This window comes from Meriones unguiculatus, chromosome X (assembly GCF_030254825.1).
Source record: "Meriones unguiculatus strain TT.TT164.6M chromosome X, Bangor_MerUng_6.1, whole genome shotgun sequence".
Taxonomy (NCBI): domain Eukaryota; kingdom Metazoa; phylum Chordata; class Mammalia; order Rodentia; family Muridae; genus Meriones; species Meriones unguiculatus.
Window position 1 is genome coordinate 75,589,249 of NC_083369.1, and position 20,109 is coordinate 75,609,357.

Sequence of the window (20,109 nt, forward strand, 5' to 3'; positions counted from 1 at the left end):
GTGGTCTTTATAAGAAGAAAATGGAGATAGGTTAGCCAGAGTCAGAGAAAGAGAAAGAAAATGGAGATAGGTTAGCCAGAGTGAGAGTAAGAGATATGTTTTGACCATGGAAATAATAGAGTTGAGTGGCACAGCAACAAACCAAGGAATGTGGGGAGTGTCTCACAGCTGGAAAAGTCAACAACATTTTATGCTGTAGAATCTCCAATAGGAAAGTAGCTCTGCCCACACTTAGGTTAAGCTCAGTGAGATGTCTGATTTCAAGAAATGTACTAGAGCAAAGCTTTTATTTTTTCATTGTTATCATTTATTACAATTTATTCAATTTGTATCCTGGCTGTGGCCCTCTCCCTTGTCTCTTCCCAATCCCACTATCCCTTCCTCTTCCCCCCCATGCCCCTTCCCTACTCCACTGATAGTGGAGGTGCTCCTCCCCTTCTATGTAACCTTAGCCTATCAGGTCTCATCAGGGCTGGTTGCATTGTCTTCAATGATTTTAAGTCACCCAATTTATGACAGTTTTTCACAGCACCACTACAAAACTCAAAAAGATCATTACCTCTCCTTTCCTAATCTCAGGAATCCTCATTAGCACCTGATATTATGTGTTCAATGTGCAGATATTCTCAATATATATTCTTTACGTTTTTCATTACATCGGTCTGTGTAGGTGTGTATGTGTGTGTGCCCATGCCATTTTGCCCACGTGCAGGTCAGAGGACTACTTGCAGGAGTCAGTTTTCTTTTTCCTCCATGTGGGTCCTGGGTATTAAACTCAGGTTGTCAGTCCCCACCTCTCGTTCATCTCCTTTTCCTGCTCTCTTTCTTGTTCATTGCATTCATCAATCGGGATGTGGTCTTACACTGCAGCCAAGACTTGCCTGGAATTGGTGGCAGTCATTCTACTTCAGTCTCAGAATTAAGATGTTAAGGACTTGTTCAGTCTAGGCCACTGTGCTCAAGTGTAAAACACTATGCTCTTCTACAGTATGTATCTTGAAAACTAAATCTATAGTAGTTGATTGTGTGCTTTAAGAATACAGGTGTACAGGTTAGTGGCACTATCCATTGTTTTGGAAATGTCACTTTATCCAATTCAATGTATTACTAGTTTTCAAATATACAATTGTTCCCTTCTACAAAGCAGAGTGCCACTAATGTCCCTTATTTGAACTTGCAAGTCTACCCAGAGAAATACATAAGGTTGGTATTACTAATCTAGGAGTCAGAGTTTAGGAAACAAGGGCTCAGAGACCTAGGCTGGAAGCCAGGTTTCCAGACTCCCAGGCCAAGGTTCTTCTTCCCCTACCATGACCCTGGCCTAGTGTGGAGCAAGGTGCAGCCTTTGACACCTGGGACAACCACACATCCCAAAGGAAGAGGGAATGGGGAGAGGCCAGCCGCTGGAGCCTTGCCACAAAACTCTAGAAGAAGTCGCCTTGGGACCTTGTCAGGTAGCTGTGACAGGCGGTGGCGAAGAGGGACGGCCAGGTGTCGCTTAGTGGGAGCCAGGAGCCGTGCGCCCCGCCCCGCTCTCCGCTTACGCTCAGGAGCCCCCACGCTCTCGGGTTACCTGCGGCCGTGGGCGGGGCGGCCCTTCCCGTCTGCGCCGACTCTGGCCTCTTGCGCGCGGCAGCCGGGAAGTGGGAGAGAGAACAGAGGAGGCGGAGACTTTGGCGGCTCCAGCCCTGCCACACTTCGAGGTGAGGGTCTGCATGGCGCGGCCGGCGCGGCCGGCGCGGCCGTGCGGGCTGTGGGCGCTGCTACTGTGTGCTGCCGTGGTCGCAGGCACCACGACTACAGGTGAGTGTGGCCCAGGGCTGTGGACAGCCACTGGCGGGGTGGGGCGTAGGGGGACGACGGAGGAGGCTGGCAGGGACATGGACCCAGCTGGCAGGGCCCAGGGGGGTGGGGTTCTGTCGTCGTGGAGTGCGCTGAGATGGTCGACCCTTAAGTGCCCTATGCTCACCGGCCAGCTTTCGCCTCCCATGCTGGGTCTCCCTGATCCTGTTGGATTTGAGGGACCTGGGTGCCGGGGATTTCCCAGGCGCCTTGGCGGGGGAGTCGGACGGTGGCGACTGGCCATCTCACTTCCCTTGAGCACTAGGGAAGAGCCGGGGAGGCTGGAGGCTGGAGGCTGGAGGAAGGAGACTGAAGGGAACCGAATTTTGCCGAAATTATCCTTACAAGTACCTTTGCCTGTGAAGGGATGAGGGACCCAGGGAGGTCGACGAATTCCCAGTGAGCTGGGAATTTGCCAGGGCTTCTTGCCCTGAGCCTCGCACATGCTCAGTTTGGAAGTGTAGCTTTTGGCATGGAAGCTAAAGGGAGTCTCTAAAGATGGATCTTAGTCCTAGTAGCAAAAGGACACAAGCATCAAAGCCTCCTCTGGCGTTAAATCCATTGAGAACGCCTGACCAGCATCCCACCTTTGATAAATCCTGTATCTTGGGATAATCTTAAATTTACAGAAAGTTGTACATTGTTTGGGAAGTTGCTCCATTGTGTTCGTGCTTGTGAGCAACTTTTAACTAATGAACTTTTCAAGTTGCTGTGAAAATCAAAGATGAATGATTTCCTCATGGACTGGACAGGTTTTATTGCATCCCACCACCATCTCTTCCCCCCCAAACAAACAAACAAACAAACAAACAAACTTGATTTGCTTAACGAATGTTTTCCAAGTGTGCTGTGCTTTCAAATGAAAGCTGAAATGTTAGTTAGTTAGAAAATGTTAGTTAGTTTGTTGCTCTATCAACAAAATATACGTAGTATCTGTGACAGGCAGTGTTTCTAGGGGCTGAGGATGTCACAATGAGGAAAGTCAGATCAAGTTTCTGAGCCCTGAAACTAGTTACATTATTGGCAGAGGGTGTGTGTGTTCCTGTATGTGAAGTAAAATATGGTATATCACATACAGTATGGAGAGAAACAAGACAGGGTAGGGAGTTATAGTTGTCAATGACATGGAGTGGAAAGACTTTACTGAAAAATTGGCATTGAATGAGACCTGAGGGACTCTTAAATTTGTCAGTTAATAATTACCCTTTTTCCCCTGGGTTCCTGGAGAGGGTACCTATAGCTTCATGCAAGCTAGGTAAGTGCTCTAGAGCTGAGTCACATTTCCAGCCTTTGGTAATTATTCAAGTGTTTGCCTTGTTTGTTTTATGCTGAGCCAGGCTCTGAAGATTGACTTAGAACTTTAGAGTATATAGAGAAATCTGCCTGTAAAGTGTTTCTAGCTCTGTTGAGGACACCTGGTTTCTATATGTATAGGAAAGCTGCAGTCCATAAATGTACCTAAGGTCACCTATCTCATTATTGTCCCCCCTTTCAGTGTCATTCCAACATACTCCGTCCTACAGGCTCCTTTCCCCACGCACCTAAAACAACAGCTTGCCCTCTAAACAAGACTGCCAAATTCCAACTTATTTTTGTCACAATAGTTTGTCGGCACCTTAGATGACAGAAACATTTCTCCCTGCTAGAAATATTGCTTTTGCGTTATTGTGTAAAAAGCATTTGCTGTTTCTAGTTGTGCAGAGGTTGAAATTTTTATGGCTCTGACATTGACTGGACTTGAGGTTCAAGGTTAGTCACTATCCCCTCAATTGTGTGACAGTTTTCCCATGGGAGAAATGAACTACCATGGGAGAAATGATTGAACTCTATATGTTTTAAACAGATGTTTTTATTGTAATTTTTGAGCTAGGGTGTTGAGAGTGCTGTACATCTGAAGTGTTTCTCTAGTTTTGATCCTGCTGAGTATTTAAAAAATTATTAGGTTACTAGTTTAGTTCAGTAACTAAACTATAGCATTGCTTAATAACAACTAGCATTTCCTTGTCTGCTCTCTGTCCAGCAGTTTTCTAAGTGCTTTACTTTTTTTATTTAAAGTTGTGTTTTCACAAGGCTCTGTCCCATGAGGCTAGTTATACTATTGAGTTATACTATTGGCAGAAAGTATGTGTGTGTGTGTGTGTGTGTGTGTCTTTGTGTTAAGTATGTCTAAAACTCCTGAAGTACTATGGAGAGAAACAAGGTAGGACAGGTGTGTTATCTTTAGTTCAGTCTGTTTAGCTCAGTAGCCCACATTGGGGCTTGGTTTAATAACAGGTAGACTTGAACTCCTGGCATGCAGAAGAGCTAAGTAGGTACTTCCCAAGGTACCAGTATAGGACTAGTTGGGATCGATGATATGCAGATTAGTCAGAGAAAGTAGTATATTAGAGACTGGCTTATATTTTGATACATAATTGGAGTTTTGCTCTGTAGTCTAGGCTAGCCTTGAATTCCTTGATATTCTACTGTTTCAGCCTCTTCCGTGCTGGGACTATAGGTGTGTGCCACCATATCAAATTTTCAGTTTTTTACTTCTATTTCATTTAACCTTTACAAGTAGCCTTAATGTAAGGTGTTATTATTGTGTCCCTTTTGTATACAAGGAAGCTGAGGCACACTGAAGCTGAGGTCTTAGGCTTCCAACACTAGTATCATGATTCCAGAGGCTATGCCCTTAACCACTATTACTGTACTCAGTACCTCCTTCAAAAGAAGTAAGAGGGAGTCCTTGGCATGCAGAGTAGCTAGTTAGGTACCTCCCAGAGTACTAGTAGAGAGATCAGTTGGGATCCATGAAAGTATATGAAGTCTAGTCATATATTAGAGACTGGCTTCATAATGGCTAGATGATATAGTCCAAACACTAGGCATTCAGAAGATAGGAAATGGAAGGATGGCAATTTCACAGAACAGAATAAACTTGAAATAGAGCATCAGAAAGGATAGAATTTAAATGGAGAAAGTGATTTCTAGTGTGTGTGTGTGTGTGTGTGTGTGTGTGTGTGTGTGTGTGGTGGGGGTTAAACAGGAAAAGAGAGGAGGAAGTGGCCAGTCAAGAGCTTGGCTTGGCCAGAGGGATACTGGTAAAATCAATCTGTGCAAGAGAGCTTTATTTGCTCTTAAACATCCTGAAAAGGGCACAGTCTGAAGAAAAGCAAGCGAAGAGACTTTTCTAGTTAAAGGGAGCTATTGGAGTGTGAAACTCAGTAAAATGTAGGACAGCAGATACAGATCTTTATTAGAAAGATGCACAGTACATACATATCTCCTATAGGAATATGGCTTACTGGTGTCTTTCCACTTGTAGGGATGATTATGAAAGATGTAGTAAAAAAATAAAGGGCGGGAGTTGATGACTACATGTGAAGAAAAAAAATACAGATGACTCATGTATGACTCTTATGATTTCCTTCACTCTTCCCGAAATCTGCATGCCTCTGCCAACTCCTGAGATTGAACAACGAAAAGTAAAAGCAATCAGCTAAGAAAAGCACCTTATAGTAAAACGATTACTGGTGGTATTAACAGAATGTCAGCACGGATGATCTACAAATACACTGAGGGTTTAGCTAGAAGACCTGTTTGTGTCTTGTCTTCTTCTACATTCTCTTGTCCAAACTCAGTGAGCATCTCCCAGTAAATGGTTGCAAGTTGATGCTAACGGAAGGTAGCACTTTACCTATATTTTTTGAGACAAGGTCTTATCACATAGCCCCCATTGGCCTGACTGCACTGTAGTGAAATAAGTCACCCAAAGCCCCCTGAGATTATTAAGTATAGTCATCACTTATCTATGTATATGCTTTACAGTGTGTGTTACAAAATTCACATGTATTCATAGTCCCTTAAAACCAGGACATTACATTTTGTGATTTAGAGAGCATATGCCCTTTGTTATGTTTGGGGTTGAACCCAGGGACTCAGGAAAACAGGCTTTGTGTTAAGCTGTACCCAACTGTATGCTAATGTGGGTTCTTTGAACATGCTTCAGCTGTGATGTTCAGTAGGTTAGGTCATTAAATGCAATTCCCTCCTCCCCTTTAATAAGAATCGTCCTCTCTCAGCAAAATCTTCTTTCAAAGCTGGGGATGGTACGAAGGTCCTCTCATATTCAAGGTAAGCCTTCTATCACCATATTTCCAACATATTTAATTAAAAAAATTAAAATTTTGATATAGCAGCTGGGTGTGGTGGTGCATGCCTGTAATCTTTGTACTTGGGTGTCAGAGGCAGGAGGATCACTGTGAGTTTGAGGCCAACCTGGTCTGTAAAGTGAGTCCAGGGCAGCCAAGGCTACCCAGAGAAACCCTATCTTGAAAAACAAACAAAACAAAACAAAAACAATTTGGTTTGTTGTTTTTGTTTGTTTGTTTTTGTTTTTGAGACAGCATCTTGTTAAATTGCCCAGGCTGGCCTGAAATTTGCCATGTAATCCAGCCTCACCACTAACGTTCAGTCTTCCTACCTCAGTCTTCTGAGTAGCTAAGATGTTAGGCCTGTGCCACCATGCCCAAACTTGAATGTTTTGGTTATGAAAAGGCGTGTATTTGAGTGGTGATGCCTGCCAAGTGTTGAACCCAGTGCCTTTACATGCTACACCCCTAGCTCCAGTTGCTGAGTTTCATCAGGTGTTATTTTCTGCATCAATTGGGATAATGTTATGTTTTTTTTTCCCTTTCATTGAGTCAATGTGGTATATTACATTGGTTAATTTTCATATGTTGAGCCATCCTTCCAGGAATAAATCCCACATGGCCATGGTGTACTGTCCTTTTGGTATGTTACTGAAGTCACAGTGCCAGTATTTTATTGAGGATTCATTGATGAGATTATAATGGTTTGTAGTTTTTTTCCCCTTCTACTTGTCTATTTGTATTTAAGATCAGGTAATGCAGGCCTCATAGAACAAATTAGGAAGTACTGTTTTTTTCTTAAGGTCTTTGAAAATGTTTGGATATGTATAGTATTCATTTTTTAGATACTTGGTACAGTTTTCCCATAAAGCCATCAGGTTTTGATTTCCTTTTTATGGGTGGGGTGTGTCGGGAGACAAATTTGATTCCTGATTTAATCTCCTGTTGCTTACAGGTCCATTTAGATTATACATTTCTTTGTGATTTAGTTTCAGTAGTTTTTGTGTTTCTAGAAATTTGTACATTTCATCTAAAGCATCAAATTTGCTATTATTGAGTTGTTCATACCTCATTCTTATAATTGTTTTTCATGTTTTACAACCAGTAGTAATATATCCATTTTCATTTCTGATTTTAGTAACTGCCGTCTTTTCTTTATCTACATAGAGATTTAGAAATCATGTTGCCCTTAATAAAGCCTTTGTTTGTTATTAACACAGCTTTACTATTCTGCTTCTTATTTCATTTATCTCTATTTTAATCTTCTACGTGATTTTCTTTATTTTCTTAACTTTGGAACTGCCCTGTTCTTTTTTATAGTTTCTTAAGTTATAAAATTAGGTTGTGTTTGGAGCTTTGTAATCCTATCTTTTATAAAATTTGGGAAGTTTTCAGTTACTGCTTCTTTTTTTGAGTTTGATTTTTAAGACAGGGTCTCATGTAGCTTAGGCTGGTTTCAAACTTGTTATGTAATATAGCTGAAGATATTGTTGCTCTACCTTCTTTTGCTTCCCAGGGGCTGGGATTACAGATTTGCACCAGGCCTGGTGGCCTCCTTCCCCTCCCTTTTTTTTTTTTTTTGTTCTCCTTTCCCCTACCCCTTCTGTATTCAGACTTAGGGAGTTGGTCATCAGGCACTGTCCATTTCTTTTTGTGGGTCTCTTACTTGTCTGTAGCTTGCCAAGTAGACTAGGCTGACTGGCCAGTGAGCCCCAGGGTTCTGCTTGTCTCCACTTCCTCATTGTCAGGATTATAATCATGCCTGCCTTGCCATCTGAACCAATTTCCCAGTCCCTCATTATTAAAATTCTCTTCCTTCTCTTTTCTGTCCTCCATTAACCTCTCCTCCAATGCAGATACTGGCCCAGTGATGATGTTCCACAGGTTCCTGAGGATCTGTTTATTCTTTTTTAGTCTTAAAATTTAAAGACCCACTAAATCCTGTGAGTTTTTTTCTACAGGAACATGGGCAATCTACCAGAAGCCATACTCCTAAAGAAAAAAATGGCTCTCCCTCCATTAGCAGCCACCAATTGTCAAGGGGTGGAGCCCTATGAGCCCTTCTACCACCAATGCTGCTAATATTTACTGGCTTGATACTATGCAAGCAGCTCCAGAAGACAGACCTGGACTAGGCTGAGAGGAAATGAAGAAAATTCAAACAGACATATGGACAGAAGGCTATCAATCGGTGGTCTGTGCTCTCTAAAGAGAAGCACCTCAGAAATTCATTGTGTTTATTATATAGAGTTGAATAGGAAGGTGGAGTTATTGCACACAGCTGAAGAAGGAGGCAGAATTATTACATACATATTAAACAAGGGAGAAGGAGGTAGGGTTATTTTATATAGAGAAACAAGGAGGCAGAGTTTATGTTATCCAACTGGATCAAGGAGACAGGTTTAGCCAATCTCGGTAGGATCTATCTCCATAGGGGAGCAGTCTTTAGGCTGTAAATATCTAGCAGGCGATATCTATTTACAGTACTAAGTATGAATTTTTTCCCATGCAGCAGGCCTCAAATCCCATCAGAAAAGAGTTGGTTATCCGAATAGTGGTCATGCTATTATTGCACCCATGGAAACATCTTACCTGACAGGTTGGTATTATAGAATGCAGAGTCCAATGCTGTGAAAATTAATGGATTTTCTCCCCCAGCAGCCTACATAATACTTTGCAGCTCTTTGAAAGCTGGCTATCACCACAAAGAAAGAATCCAGATGAGTTTCATCTTGATTTCTCTATGAATTGCAACCGAAATGTGTGTGTCTTACCATCTACAGTGGGAAATAAAAAGCAATGGTGGTAGGGGCCTCTGAGGCTTCCTTGACGGATAACTCATAGGAAGGTGTCCCATAAAGAGTACTGAGATTTTCATTTAATAACCATGTCTTTTGATGTGGGTAGGTGCGGGGAACAATGTCCAGGATACCTCTGTTAAGATTCTGTTTAAAATGTCTTTTATTACATTTATTTATTGTATGTGGAGGGGGCAAGCATGCCAACCAGCATGTGTGGGAGGTCAAAGGACAACTTGCAGGAGTCAGTTCTCTCAGTCCACCATGTGGGTTTTGGACTTGAACTTAGGTTGTTAGGCTTGTCAGCAAGTACCTTAATCATGCCAGTCCTTCTCCTTAAAAAAGATACATATATGTATCTCTCTCTCACTCTCTCTCTCTCTATATATATATGTTAATTTAGAAAACAGTGAGTTTCTGTAGTGTTTTCCCTGAGTTTTTGCTAATTCTTTTTTCTTCTCTCCTATCCCTGCTTAAGCCTTTAACCTTCTCTATTCCCCCGTCCAACTTACTTTCATAACACGTATGTTCTGCAGTCCCCTCCCACCTTACAAGCTCTTCCTTTCTCCTGTATCATAGGTCCTTTCTGGATTCCTGTCTTTTGTAGACACTCCAAATCAAACACAAATCTACAAGTTCAAAACTAAGATCCATATTTCCTTAGCCTTATTTTTCTGTTATTCAAACTCTGTAATTTTCATTGTGTTATATTTGAGTTTGCTGATTATTTCATTTGCTTGATCCAATCTATTTTTAAATACCACATTTCAGTTGTTTATTTTATTTTATTTATTTATTTTTTAGACATGGGATCTCCCTAGTGTAGCTGTGTAACTCAGGCTGACCTCAGATTCCTAGTGACTCCCCTCTACCTTCTTCATGCCTGTATTACAGGTGAGAGCCACTATGCCTGGCTCAGTTATTTTATTTTTACATCTCCAGAATTTGGTTTTAGTTTCTTTTTAGGTTGTGGCTGTTTCTAATTTGTTCATCTTTATTTTTAGTTCTTTAAGCATCTTTATGACATCTTTATTTTGTTTTAAAATCTTTGTTTAACACACTTACCTTTTCCAGGGACAGTTTGTCATGATTGTTTTTTCCTTGATTGGCTCATACTTGCTGGAATGTTGCTCAGTAATGTTCCTTAGTAATAGAGCACTTGCATAGCATATACAAGGTCCTGGCTTCCATCCTCAGCACTGCCAAATGAAGAAAATACCCATACTTTATTATTCCTTTTTATGAATTGTGTTTGGCTTTGACTAAAAATAGAGTATTTGAGCCAGGTGCTGTGGCACATGCCTGCAATCCCAGCACTCAGGGGGGCAGAGGCAGGCAGACCTTTGTGAGTTCAAGGCCATCCTGGTCTACAAAGAGAGTCCAAGACAGCCAAGGCTACACAGAGAAACCCTGTCTTGAAAGAAAAAAAGAAAGAAAGAAAGAAGGAAAATAGAATATTTGAATAAATGTATAATAATGTAGTAATTCTGGAAAACCAATTATTCCCTGGCTCTGGGGTTTTTCTGACACCTCTCCCATTTTTATTAATTCTTTGAGAATTTTATACAATGAGTTTTGATCATATTCAGCCCTCTCCCAACTCCTTCAAGATGCATACCCCCTTCCCTAACTATCTAACTTTGTGTACTTTTTTTTTTCACCCATCAAGTCCCATTTCTGCTGCTCATATATTCATGGATGTATGGTCTTCCACTAGAGTGTGATCAAAATATCAGGGGCAACTAACTTTTCTATCTGCCAGAAACTATCACTGGCCAAGGGCACACCAGCTAGGGGTAGGACCTCATGTCCACCTCCACACTCCATGCTTGGATTTGGTCTGGCTTGAGTTTGAATGGGGCTTGTGCATATTGTCACAACCACTGTGACTTCATATGTGAGGACCCTCTTTCCTTGTATTCACTCAGGAACTTCTGCTTGATCATCTATGTCTGTTTATTTTTATCATTGAAACTATCTCTGACTTGAGCTCTCATGGGTATTTTGGAGGCTTTCTCTTTAATCTTCCTCACTTGTGCAGTTAATTTTAGATGTCTTGACTCTTTAATGCCTAGCCTTCAAAAAGAAAAAAGGGGGATGAGGAAGAGAAGAGCAGTGTCAGTAATTTGAATTTCCTGAAGAGGAAAGACGTATGATGACAGATTTGAAGCAACAGAACAGCCAGTGATCAGAATACAGATCTCAGATATTTGGAGGACAGGGTTCTCTTTGCCTACTTTGACAAGGCTTATGTCATCTGTTCCAGAAGCCCATGCACATTTGCCTGCCCAGTGTCAACTTTCAATAACTACTGTTGTGTGAAAAGTTAAAACTGATTGAAACTTGATAGAAATTAATTGCAGTTTTCCCAGTCCATTCCTTTATCTGGAAATTGTAAAGCTTTCAGTTATCTCTAGGGACCTTAAAAAATCATACCAAATAGATTTTTTCTTTCCCTCTCTTTCTTCCTTCCCTCACTTATTCCCTCCTGTCTTTCTGAGAAAGACTTAATTCTGTAATCCAGGCTGGCCTTGAATTTGTGAAAATTCCTCAATCTCAGCATCCCAAGTGCTGAGATTGCATGCATGAGCCATCATGTCTAGTTAAGAAATGTCTTCATATTGCCTAGAATCTGCCACTCAGATGCATCATGCTGTCAACGTGATGGTTGTTGTTGTTTGTGGTGGTGGTGTGTGCATACTCTTGAGCGCACATTAGATAGGCTAGCCTGGAATTCACAATGTAGTCCAAAATGTCCTCAAAATTGTAGGAATTCTCTTGCCTTATAGTTCACCAGATTCAGTATGGTTGTTATCTAGGTAGGAAGACATATTGCTGATGTTTCCTATACTGTAACCCTCATCGCTGCATCCACATACAGTTTTTAAAATGCAGGAAGTAGAAAAATTTTAACAGTTATGAAGCAGCCACTAAGAAAAGGAAATAGAAAGAAAACAAAAGGCAAAGAGGATGGACATCAGAGGAGGGAGAAAACAAGGAACAGGACAGGAGCCTACCACAGAGGGCCTCTAAAAGGCTCTACCCTGCAGGGTATCGAGGCAGATGCTGAGACTCATAGCCAAACTTTGGGCAGAGTACAGGGAATCTTATGAAAGAAGTGGGAGATAGTAAGACCTGGAGAGGACAGGAGCTCCACAAGGAGAGCAACAGATGCAAAAAGTCTGGGCATAGGGGTCTTTTCTGAGACTGATACTTCGTCCAAGGACCACTCATGGAGATAGCCTGGAACCCCTGCACAGATGTAGCCCATGCCCAGGTGGCCTCCATAGTAATGGGGACAGGGACTGTCTCTGACATGAACTGATTGGCCTGCTCTTGATCACTTCCCCCTGAAGGGGGAGTAGCCTTACCATGCCACAGAGGAAGACAATGTAGCCACTCTTGATGAGACCTGATCGACTAGGATCAGAAGGAAGAGGAGGAGGACCTCCCTTATCAGTGGACTGGTGGAGGGGCACAGGTGGGGAAGAAGGAGAGAGGGTGGGATTGGGAGGGGAGAAGGGAGGGAGCTACAGGAAGGATACAAAGTGAATAAACTGTAATTAATAAAAATAAAATTTAAAAAAAAAGTAGGTTTGCCCAAGTACCTTAAAATGCAAACTGGTTAGATCTGGCTAAATAGCATTTCCAAACAGATGAGAAAATTGAATCTTATTTGGGAGGTTAGAACTAGGGCAGACTTTTGGTTGATTTCAAGTATAAATAAGAGGCTGAGGTAGAAAGGTTTGTGTGAGTTTTAGGTCAGCCTGGACTACATAGTGAGTTCAAGAAAGCCCGAGTTGGAGTGACATACTATCTCAAAAACAGAAAAAAAAAATCAAAAAAGGAATTGGGGTTTAAACATCTTAAATTATCTCAAATGTTAGACTCCAATAGAAGTAACAATAAATAAAAGTTTTATTGTTTTTATTATCAGGTCTTTAATTTTTGTAGGGGAGATAACTGGATAGATAATCAGGAACTGCCAAAACAGTTATCTGTGATTTTTGCTAAAATTTTTTCTCTGGAAACTTCAGAATAAAGGAGATAGTCCTAAAGTAGATTGTGGTTTCTAAAATCCCAATTTATAGAACTCACTGTGCAGCTCCAAGAGACCTCAAACTCAACAGTGATCCTTCTGCCTCACTCTTCTGAGTGCTGGAATTATATCTATGGGCCACCATATCAAGCTACTAGCTCACTTTAAGATATTGGGCTAGGAATTCCCTGCTTCTAAAGACCTTGGCATGCTCAGGACTGTACTCACCCCAAACTGAGTGAGCCATGGGAAATGCTTATCAGTAGTTGTATCAGGAGTGTGATTCAAGAGCTTTTAAAGGCTGCTGCCCAATTAGTAGCTATGTTTTAAATTGACTGTTAGGAAAAACCTCAACTACATAGTGACCTTGGAGCTGATGTTTGGGACTGATGGAGTTTTTGTAATGATATGATAAAACACTATAACTATAGTTCTTAAATCATCATCTTAAGAGGAGGACTTCGCAGCCAGCCCTGAAGATACCTTATAAAACAAGGCCAGATGAAAGAGGAGGAGGTCCTCCCCAATCCGTGGACTTGGAAAGGGGCAGGGAGAAACTGAGGGAGGGAATAAGGGAGTGGGATACAACTGGGATACATAGTTAATAAAATGTAACTAATAATAACAAACAATAAAAAAATAAAATAAAAAAAGAAAAGAGGGAAAAGAAGAGAGACACAAATGCAAGCTGGTGTTGGAATTTACCTCTTTAAAAATACCTTGATGTTTTAAAATCAATAAAATACTAAGTGAATAAGAAAAAATAACATCAGTTATTATTATTTACAGTGTTGGATTAGAATTCAGGGCTTGGCAAATTATAGTCAAGTATTCGACCACTGAGCTATACTCTTAGTTCTTACAAGGTTATTTTTGCTTTAGTATGTTATTTCTGTTATTGTTATTGTTGGCATTGGTTTTGTTTTTGACATGGAGGTCTCCATTTGCAGTGTAGGCTGATGTTCAAGATCCTCCTGCCTCCACCTTCGGAGCACTGGGATTGCAGATATGCTTACCATGTCTGACTGGATTTTTAAAATGGCTTTAATAAACTTTGTTTTGCAAAGTTTGCAGAAACACTATATAGAAGGGCAGAGAGTTTCTCTACATTCCCACCCAGCTTCCAGTATGGGACTTTAATAATCCTGGGTTTACGCCTCTGAGAAAAAGGTATCGGACGGGTCTGATGCTCTTTGGGTGGATGACACCTAAATGAACATCTGTACAAAGTCCCAATTTATTTTTAATATCAGAGATCAGACCTCTACTCTTGCCTGATGCGTCTAAAACAAAAAGGGGGAACTGTAGAGAGCTGCGGAATGCTATGCCTTAAAGATGGAGCTGGGTTCCGCCTTCCACCTTCCCCATGGTGAGTGCTCTCTGTCACGAACAACTCCACATTTGGCTAAGGCCGAGGATCTGGCTTGCTTCCATGTATGTGGACCTATCTGCATTGCCCCCGTGGCACGCCTGGGTTGGCTACCCAGAGGCTATTTAAGCTGTGGGCTGGCTTTCCCCGGGGTCCGAGGATTGTTCAATGTTCCTGAATAAACTGCATTGAAAAAAAAAATAATCCTGGGTTTAGAAGTTCTCGGGAAAGTTGGAGATGCTGTTTCGGTTTCTCTACTTTTCATCTCCAACTCCAGCTGCTTAGTGTCAGATCCCAGGAGGAGTCAGGGGTGCTAAATCTCCTTCTCAGTACTTCTTTGGAAAAGCTATATTGAAAAAAAAAAGAACTAGAACATGTTATTCCAAGCACAACTGAAGAGCACACAAATTGAAAACAAAGTTTCCAAACTTACAAAACAGCTGAGTGAACTGTCTGGATTGAGTTTGGGGATCCCCAATATTCTAGAGGAAGAATCTTGGGAATACTAGTATTTAAGAGTCAATAGTCCCAACACTAGGAAGCAGAGGTGGGTGGGTCTCTATGAGTTCAAACCTAGCATCACATAGCCATAGTGAGTTCCAGACTGACCAAGGCTATATAGTGAGACTATATCTCCAAAATAAATAAATTAGAGTCCATAGGTTCCTCATTCATAGGCTCTGCATTTGTTTGTCAATTACCAAAAAGAAAGAAAAAGAAATATCTAAAAATATTACATCTGTGCTGAACATGTTATACTTTAGTTTTTCTAGTCATTTCTCACCCCCCCCCAAAAAAAACACAGTATAACATTGATCTATTAAAGTATATGGAAGGATGTACATGAGTTATATGCGTGGAACATTTGCATGGACACTAAGGAAAGACTATAATATATTTAATTAAGTATGTGGCTGGGAGTGTGGCTCAATGACAGAGACAAGGCCCTAAGTTCTATTCCTAGAACCACAAAAAAAAGATAAGTGCCATTTTGGTGCATACCTGTAACTATACCAATGGAAAGGTAAAGGTAGGTCAGGAGTATAAGGCCAGCTATAGAGGAACTTTGGAGCCAGTCTGAGTGACATGAGAAACTATCTAAAAAAAAAAAAAGAATGTGACTTTAAAGCCACATTATCCAGGTTGCAATCTCAGCTCTGTCACCGGTCCTGAGGTAAAGTGAGTAACTGACTTTCCTGTGCCTCAGCTACTTTTGCTATTAAAAAAATGCTGTGCATGTGCTTGCTTGCACATGCATGCCACTGCACATGTGTGGGTGTCAGAAGACAATTTTCAAGGGTCTCTTCCCTCCTTCCACCATGGAGACCTTGGGAATTAAACTCATGTTACCAGGCTTGGGGACAGGTGACTTTATCTACTGAGCTTGACAGCCTGTTTTGCCCTTTCCACCTCCCTTCCCTTCCCTCTTCTCCCCTCCCTTCCCCTCCCCTCCCCTCTCCTCCTCCCCTTCTTTTCCCTTTTTTATCTTTTTAAATTTCTTTATCCCCTCTGAGACAGCCTCAGTCTGTAGCTCACAGTGGTCTTGAACTTACTATGTAGATGAGGCTAGCCTTAAACTCAGGACAGTTCTTGCCTCAGGATCTTAAATGCTGGGATTGCAGATGTGAGCCACCACACCCAACTAGTCACTGAATATTTAAAATAAAGCCAACAGTAGTCTCTTTTTCAAGAGGTGTCTGGGAAGAGTTTTGTTATTAATATATGTGTAAAGTGTAACTGTGCCTGTCTCATCAAATGTTAGATGTTGTGAACTCAGCATGTTATTGGGTTTTAGCCTCTAGGATGTGGGAGAATGGATTAAATGAACCATTAGAAATTCTGGCCAACACTGATAAATCTTTAACTTATATTTGATTTGAACAGACGTTCAGCCACCTGTGACAAATTTGAGTGTCTCCGTCAAAGACCTCTGCACAATAATATGGACATGGGATCCTCCTGAGGGAGCCAGCCCAAATTGTAGCCTCAGATATTTTAGTTATCTTGGTGAACAACAAGATAAGGTAAGTTTGCTAGAACACGTGCCATTGCTGAAGTAAAGTAAACAAACATTGTGAATCAAAGCCAAGAATGAGTCAAATTCTAATCTTCAAAGTGGGAATTTTATTTTAGGTTGTTCCCAAATTTCAACTGGGGAGAACTACAGAAATAGCTATCAACAAAATCAAACACTTGAAAATGTTTGTGAATTATTTGGTGATTGGATATAATTGATTATTCTGATAGAAAATATTAGGTATCTTTTTATGTATTTGGAACCCATAAATAATCAGTAATATTACTGCAAACTTTGTTCCTATATTCTTGTTGTAGCTCTATCTTCTTGTATTAGTATGACACTCAATTTCAGAACATTTTCACATTCAGCATCTCTCTCATCATTTATATTGGTAGATTATTCAAGAACTTTTGGGTCTAAAAGTAAATGCCACGGGGAATTGGAAAATGTGGATAAGTTTGCATTTCCTGGTACCTGAGGAAAAATGACAGGGCAAAACTTTAAAAACCTTGCCGGTTAGAATTAGCTGATTTAAATAAATTGTTGATGGCAGGATAGGATAATTGCGTTCTTTTTTTATACATCTACTCAATTGTTTTGTTTGTTTCTTTAATATGTGTTGCGAGAAAGGTGTCTGGGTCGAATTTGCCCAGGATTTTGAGGAGGTAGTACTCGCTAGAACTCCTGGAGTTTACTATCCTGATTCAGCAAATGAGAGGCAAGAGCAATGCTCCTCTTCCTGTCCTTTAAATGCAAACTCAATATCATTTATAGGGTTGTACCTAGCCCTGGGCATATTGAACAGGTGGTAGCTTAGGCAGAAGTCTTAAGTTCCCACGTTTCTAAGTAAGATGAAGTCTGCAGTTAGTTTGCAGTCATCACAGAGAGGCTTATCAAGATAGAGATCTGTAGAGAATTTTTGAAAAGCGAAAGATTGATATCACTGGTTACTCCATGATTGTTTTATCCATGTCCATTAATTCCCCAATCTGGAGAGCACAAGGCAGCTTTGGCAATGTATTTTAGGTTATCTCACATCACCAAGAGATAGGGAAGTCCCACTGGGCAAAGAAATCAAAGGCCCTTTAATCCAGGCATTCATAGAGTCGTAAGCCAAGACTGGTTCCCTTTCCTTCTAGGAAAGAGCTCTTTAGTCAGGAAAAGGTGTGATGGAGCCATGGGAGTGTTCGTCCTCAGGGAGATGAGCAAATTTAGGACTCTAGCCTTGGGCTTGGATAAATTTTACAAGAAGGCCAGATTCCCAGAGAGGTGGAGAGTGCTGTCATTATAGTTGCTACCAGTAGAATGATTCACCAAATCTGAAAGTCACACATACCTCATCAAGATCTATTGGGAGGAATTTAGTTTCTCATCTGATACAAATGACTTGATGTTCATTAATATTTAAGCTTCCTTTTTTATTCATAGCAATTTAATATTCTACACTTTGAAGTTGGAGATTTTCTTTTTGAGACAGGGTCACTTGCATCTCAAGTTGGTTTTGGTCTTATGTAGCTGAGGCTAGCTTTGAGCTCCTGATTCCTCTGCTTCTGCATCCCAAGTGCTGGGATTACAGGTATAAACTACCATAGAAAGAGACCTGTAAAATTATTATATTTAAATATTTGTTTTATTATTCATATACCTAGAAGATAAGATTCAAATTTATGTTAGAAGCATTATTAATTTTAAAATGCGAGTATAATAAAACTCTTTAGCTTTTTAACTGGAGTACTATCTAATATAGTAAGAGAGCTGAGATTTCCCCCCATGATCCTAATTTATGATCTCTAAAAATCTTCTTTTTAAAATAAAAGTTATTTTAAATAAGAAAGCTCTAAAGCTGTGGTACTAGGGATTAAAGCCAGACATCACACTTTTTAGACAAGTACTATACCGCTGACCTACTCCTAGCCATAATTTATGATGTTTGCCAATACATTTTCCATGGTGTCCTCAGAGAGAGAATATATCTCCTCCTTGAGAATTAGGAAGGATCCCTGGGTAAGTAAGGCTTATTTAGCAACCTGTAATTGGTAAAGCAGGGACAGTGGTGACACTTAACACTGGAAACCTTCCTGCCACCATTATCACACTCTTGGGAGTTGGTCTTGAGTTTCATGGGCTCAGTCAAAGACTTCTCTTCCTCAGCACACATTCATTTCTAAAGAGACAGTCCTAAAATGATGAGGCATTTCAGGAAGACTTCTGTCAACACTGTCCTTTTCATCCTGGTAGGCAGAGCCTAATTGGGAAGCCAAGTGATAAGTAAGTTTCTTGGCAAGGAATCAAGAACTCCTTGTGAAAACGCCTTTGGCTATGAATATCTAGTTTGAGGCCCCACAGAGGATAACTAAGTTTGCAGGATTCTCCTTGTCTACAATTAAGTCACCACCTCCTTTCTCCATGCCAGGATTTTACTTGAAGAGAACTATTTTTCTGACCGACTGCCCCCTCTTTTTCAGACCACTGTCTTAATTGTGCCTAAGAACTCTTCTGTCTCTGTATGCCTATCTTTGCTCTGGTATATTTATTGTTGGTCATTTCCTGACACCATCCTCATGTCCTAAGGCTCTTTTCAGAGTTGTGTCTGAAATGAGTTTCCTTCATTTCCCAGCCAGCAGCATGCATCCAAAATGTCACACTAGCTTCTTGAGATGGTGTATTATGCGAAGTGACCATTTCCCCTGACTTCATGGTCAGGAAATTATGAAAGGAAATACTATGGGAAACTTGAGTCAGAAACTGTTGCAAAACAGGAAGTGCTGTCTTTGGAACTCTGATTAAAAGCAACTTCATTCTTAATTATTCCTCTTACCTCTGGAAATGGTAATTTCTTAGAGAGCCCTGTAGTAACATTGTTCTGAGTCATAATAAACAGGTGTGTGATTTAGGCTTAGATTTCTAGAGTTTTCCCTGAGATGTATAGGGTCCCTGTGGTGCCACAAAGCTTACTTATCCTTATGTGTGGTCCAGGTGAAGTGTGTAATTGCATATAGCAACCCTTGAAATTTAGACACCACAGAAAACGTGCTTGATTAAAAAAAAAAGAAAAGTATCCCTTTGGCCCCCAGTCTCTGGAGATCACCATGATGACTGGAGTTTTGATGTGACATATTTTGACCTTGATCTTGATAGAATTCTGATAATTACTTAAAGTTTGTTTGTAGAGTTGGTAAATTTATAGGTAAATTTTATGAAAGTTAATGCTTTCAAATGTAGAATTTCGTCTTTACCTACACTAGAGTTTTTCAGTGGTGGGGGGTACTTCTAGTGCCTAGTGCAGTCTAATTATTTATTGTAGGAGAAGGGTGGGCTAACATGTTCACGATAGGAGGTCAGGTATCATTCTTGGCCTCTATCTGTTAAATTTCAGTAGTGTATTTCTTTCCTGACTCAGAGTTATGACAACTAAAACCAGGAGTGAGACACTAGTGAATGTACATAGGCATGGCAGAAGAGCAGAATAACTCCTTCACTATCACCCATACATACCATTTAAGAATTTATCGTTTTTCTTATATGCTTGGGTCTGCTAAGGGTTTGTTATTTAAATGTCTTTTTGTGTTTACTGTGGAAGTTACCTTTAAAAAAAAAAAAAACTTTCTCATCTCAGAAAATTGGTCCAGAAACTTGTCGTTTCAAGGAGATACCCCTAAATGAGAAGATCTGTCTGCAAGTGGGGTCCCAGTGTAGTACCAATGAAAGTGAGAAGCCTAGCCCTTTGGTGAAAAAGTGCATCTTACCTCCTGAAGGTAACAGATGAAAATGTTTTCCCTTCGTATTTTGAGAGTGTACCCAATTGTTCAGTTTGCTCACATTCATTGTTGATGAGTTTATTCCATTCTCAAAGTTTTGCTGAGTCAAATAAGTATCAGGACCTGTACTAGATGCTGATAAGTTTGAGG

General features: G+C 40.7%; 1 protein-coding gene across 3 annotated transcripts in view; it reads left to right on the forward strand.

Moving 5' to 3' along the window:
• The first annotated feature begins 1,507 nt into the window (after positions 1-1,507).
• Il13ra1 (interleukin 13 receptor subunit alpha 1) overlaps positions 1,508-20,109 on the forward strand; it is a 66,242-nt gene continuing 47,640 nt past the window's right edge. Inside the window, exons 1-4 of one of the 3 annotated variants that reach the window (XM_021664811.2) lie at positions 1,508-1,803; positions 8,488-8,574; positions 16,066-16,205; positions 19,818-19,956. In XM_021664811.2, the coding sequence (XP_021520486.1) occupies positions 1,716-1,803; positions 8,488-8,574; positions 16,066-16,205; positions 19,818-19,956 (454 nt within the window). In that variant the 5' untranslated portion in view covers positions 1,508-1,715. The remainder of the gene's footprint in view (positions 1,804-8,487; positions 8,575-16,065; positions 16,206-19,817; positions 19,957-20,109) is intronic. The other 2 variants (XM_021664812.2, XM_021664813.2) reach the window with 2 other exon arrangements.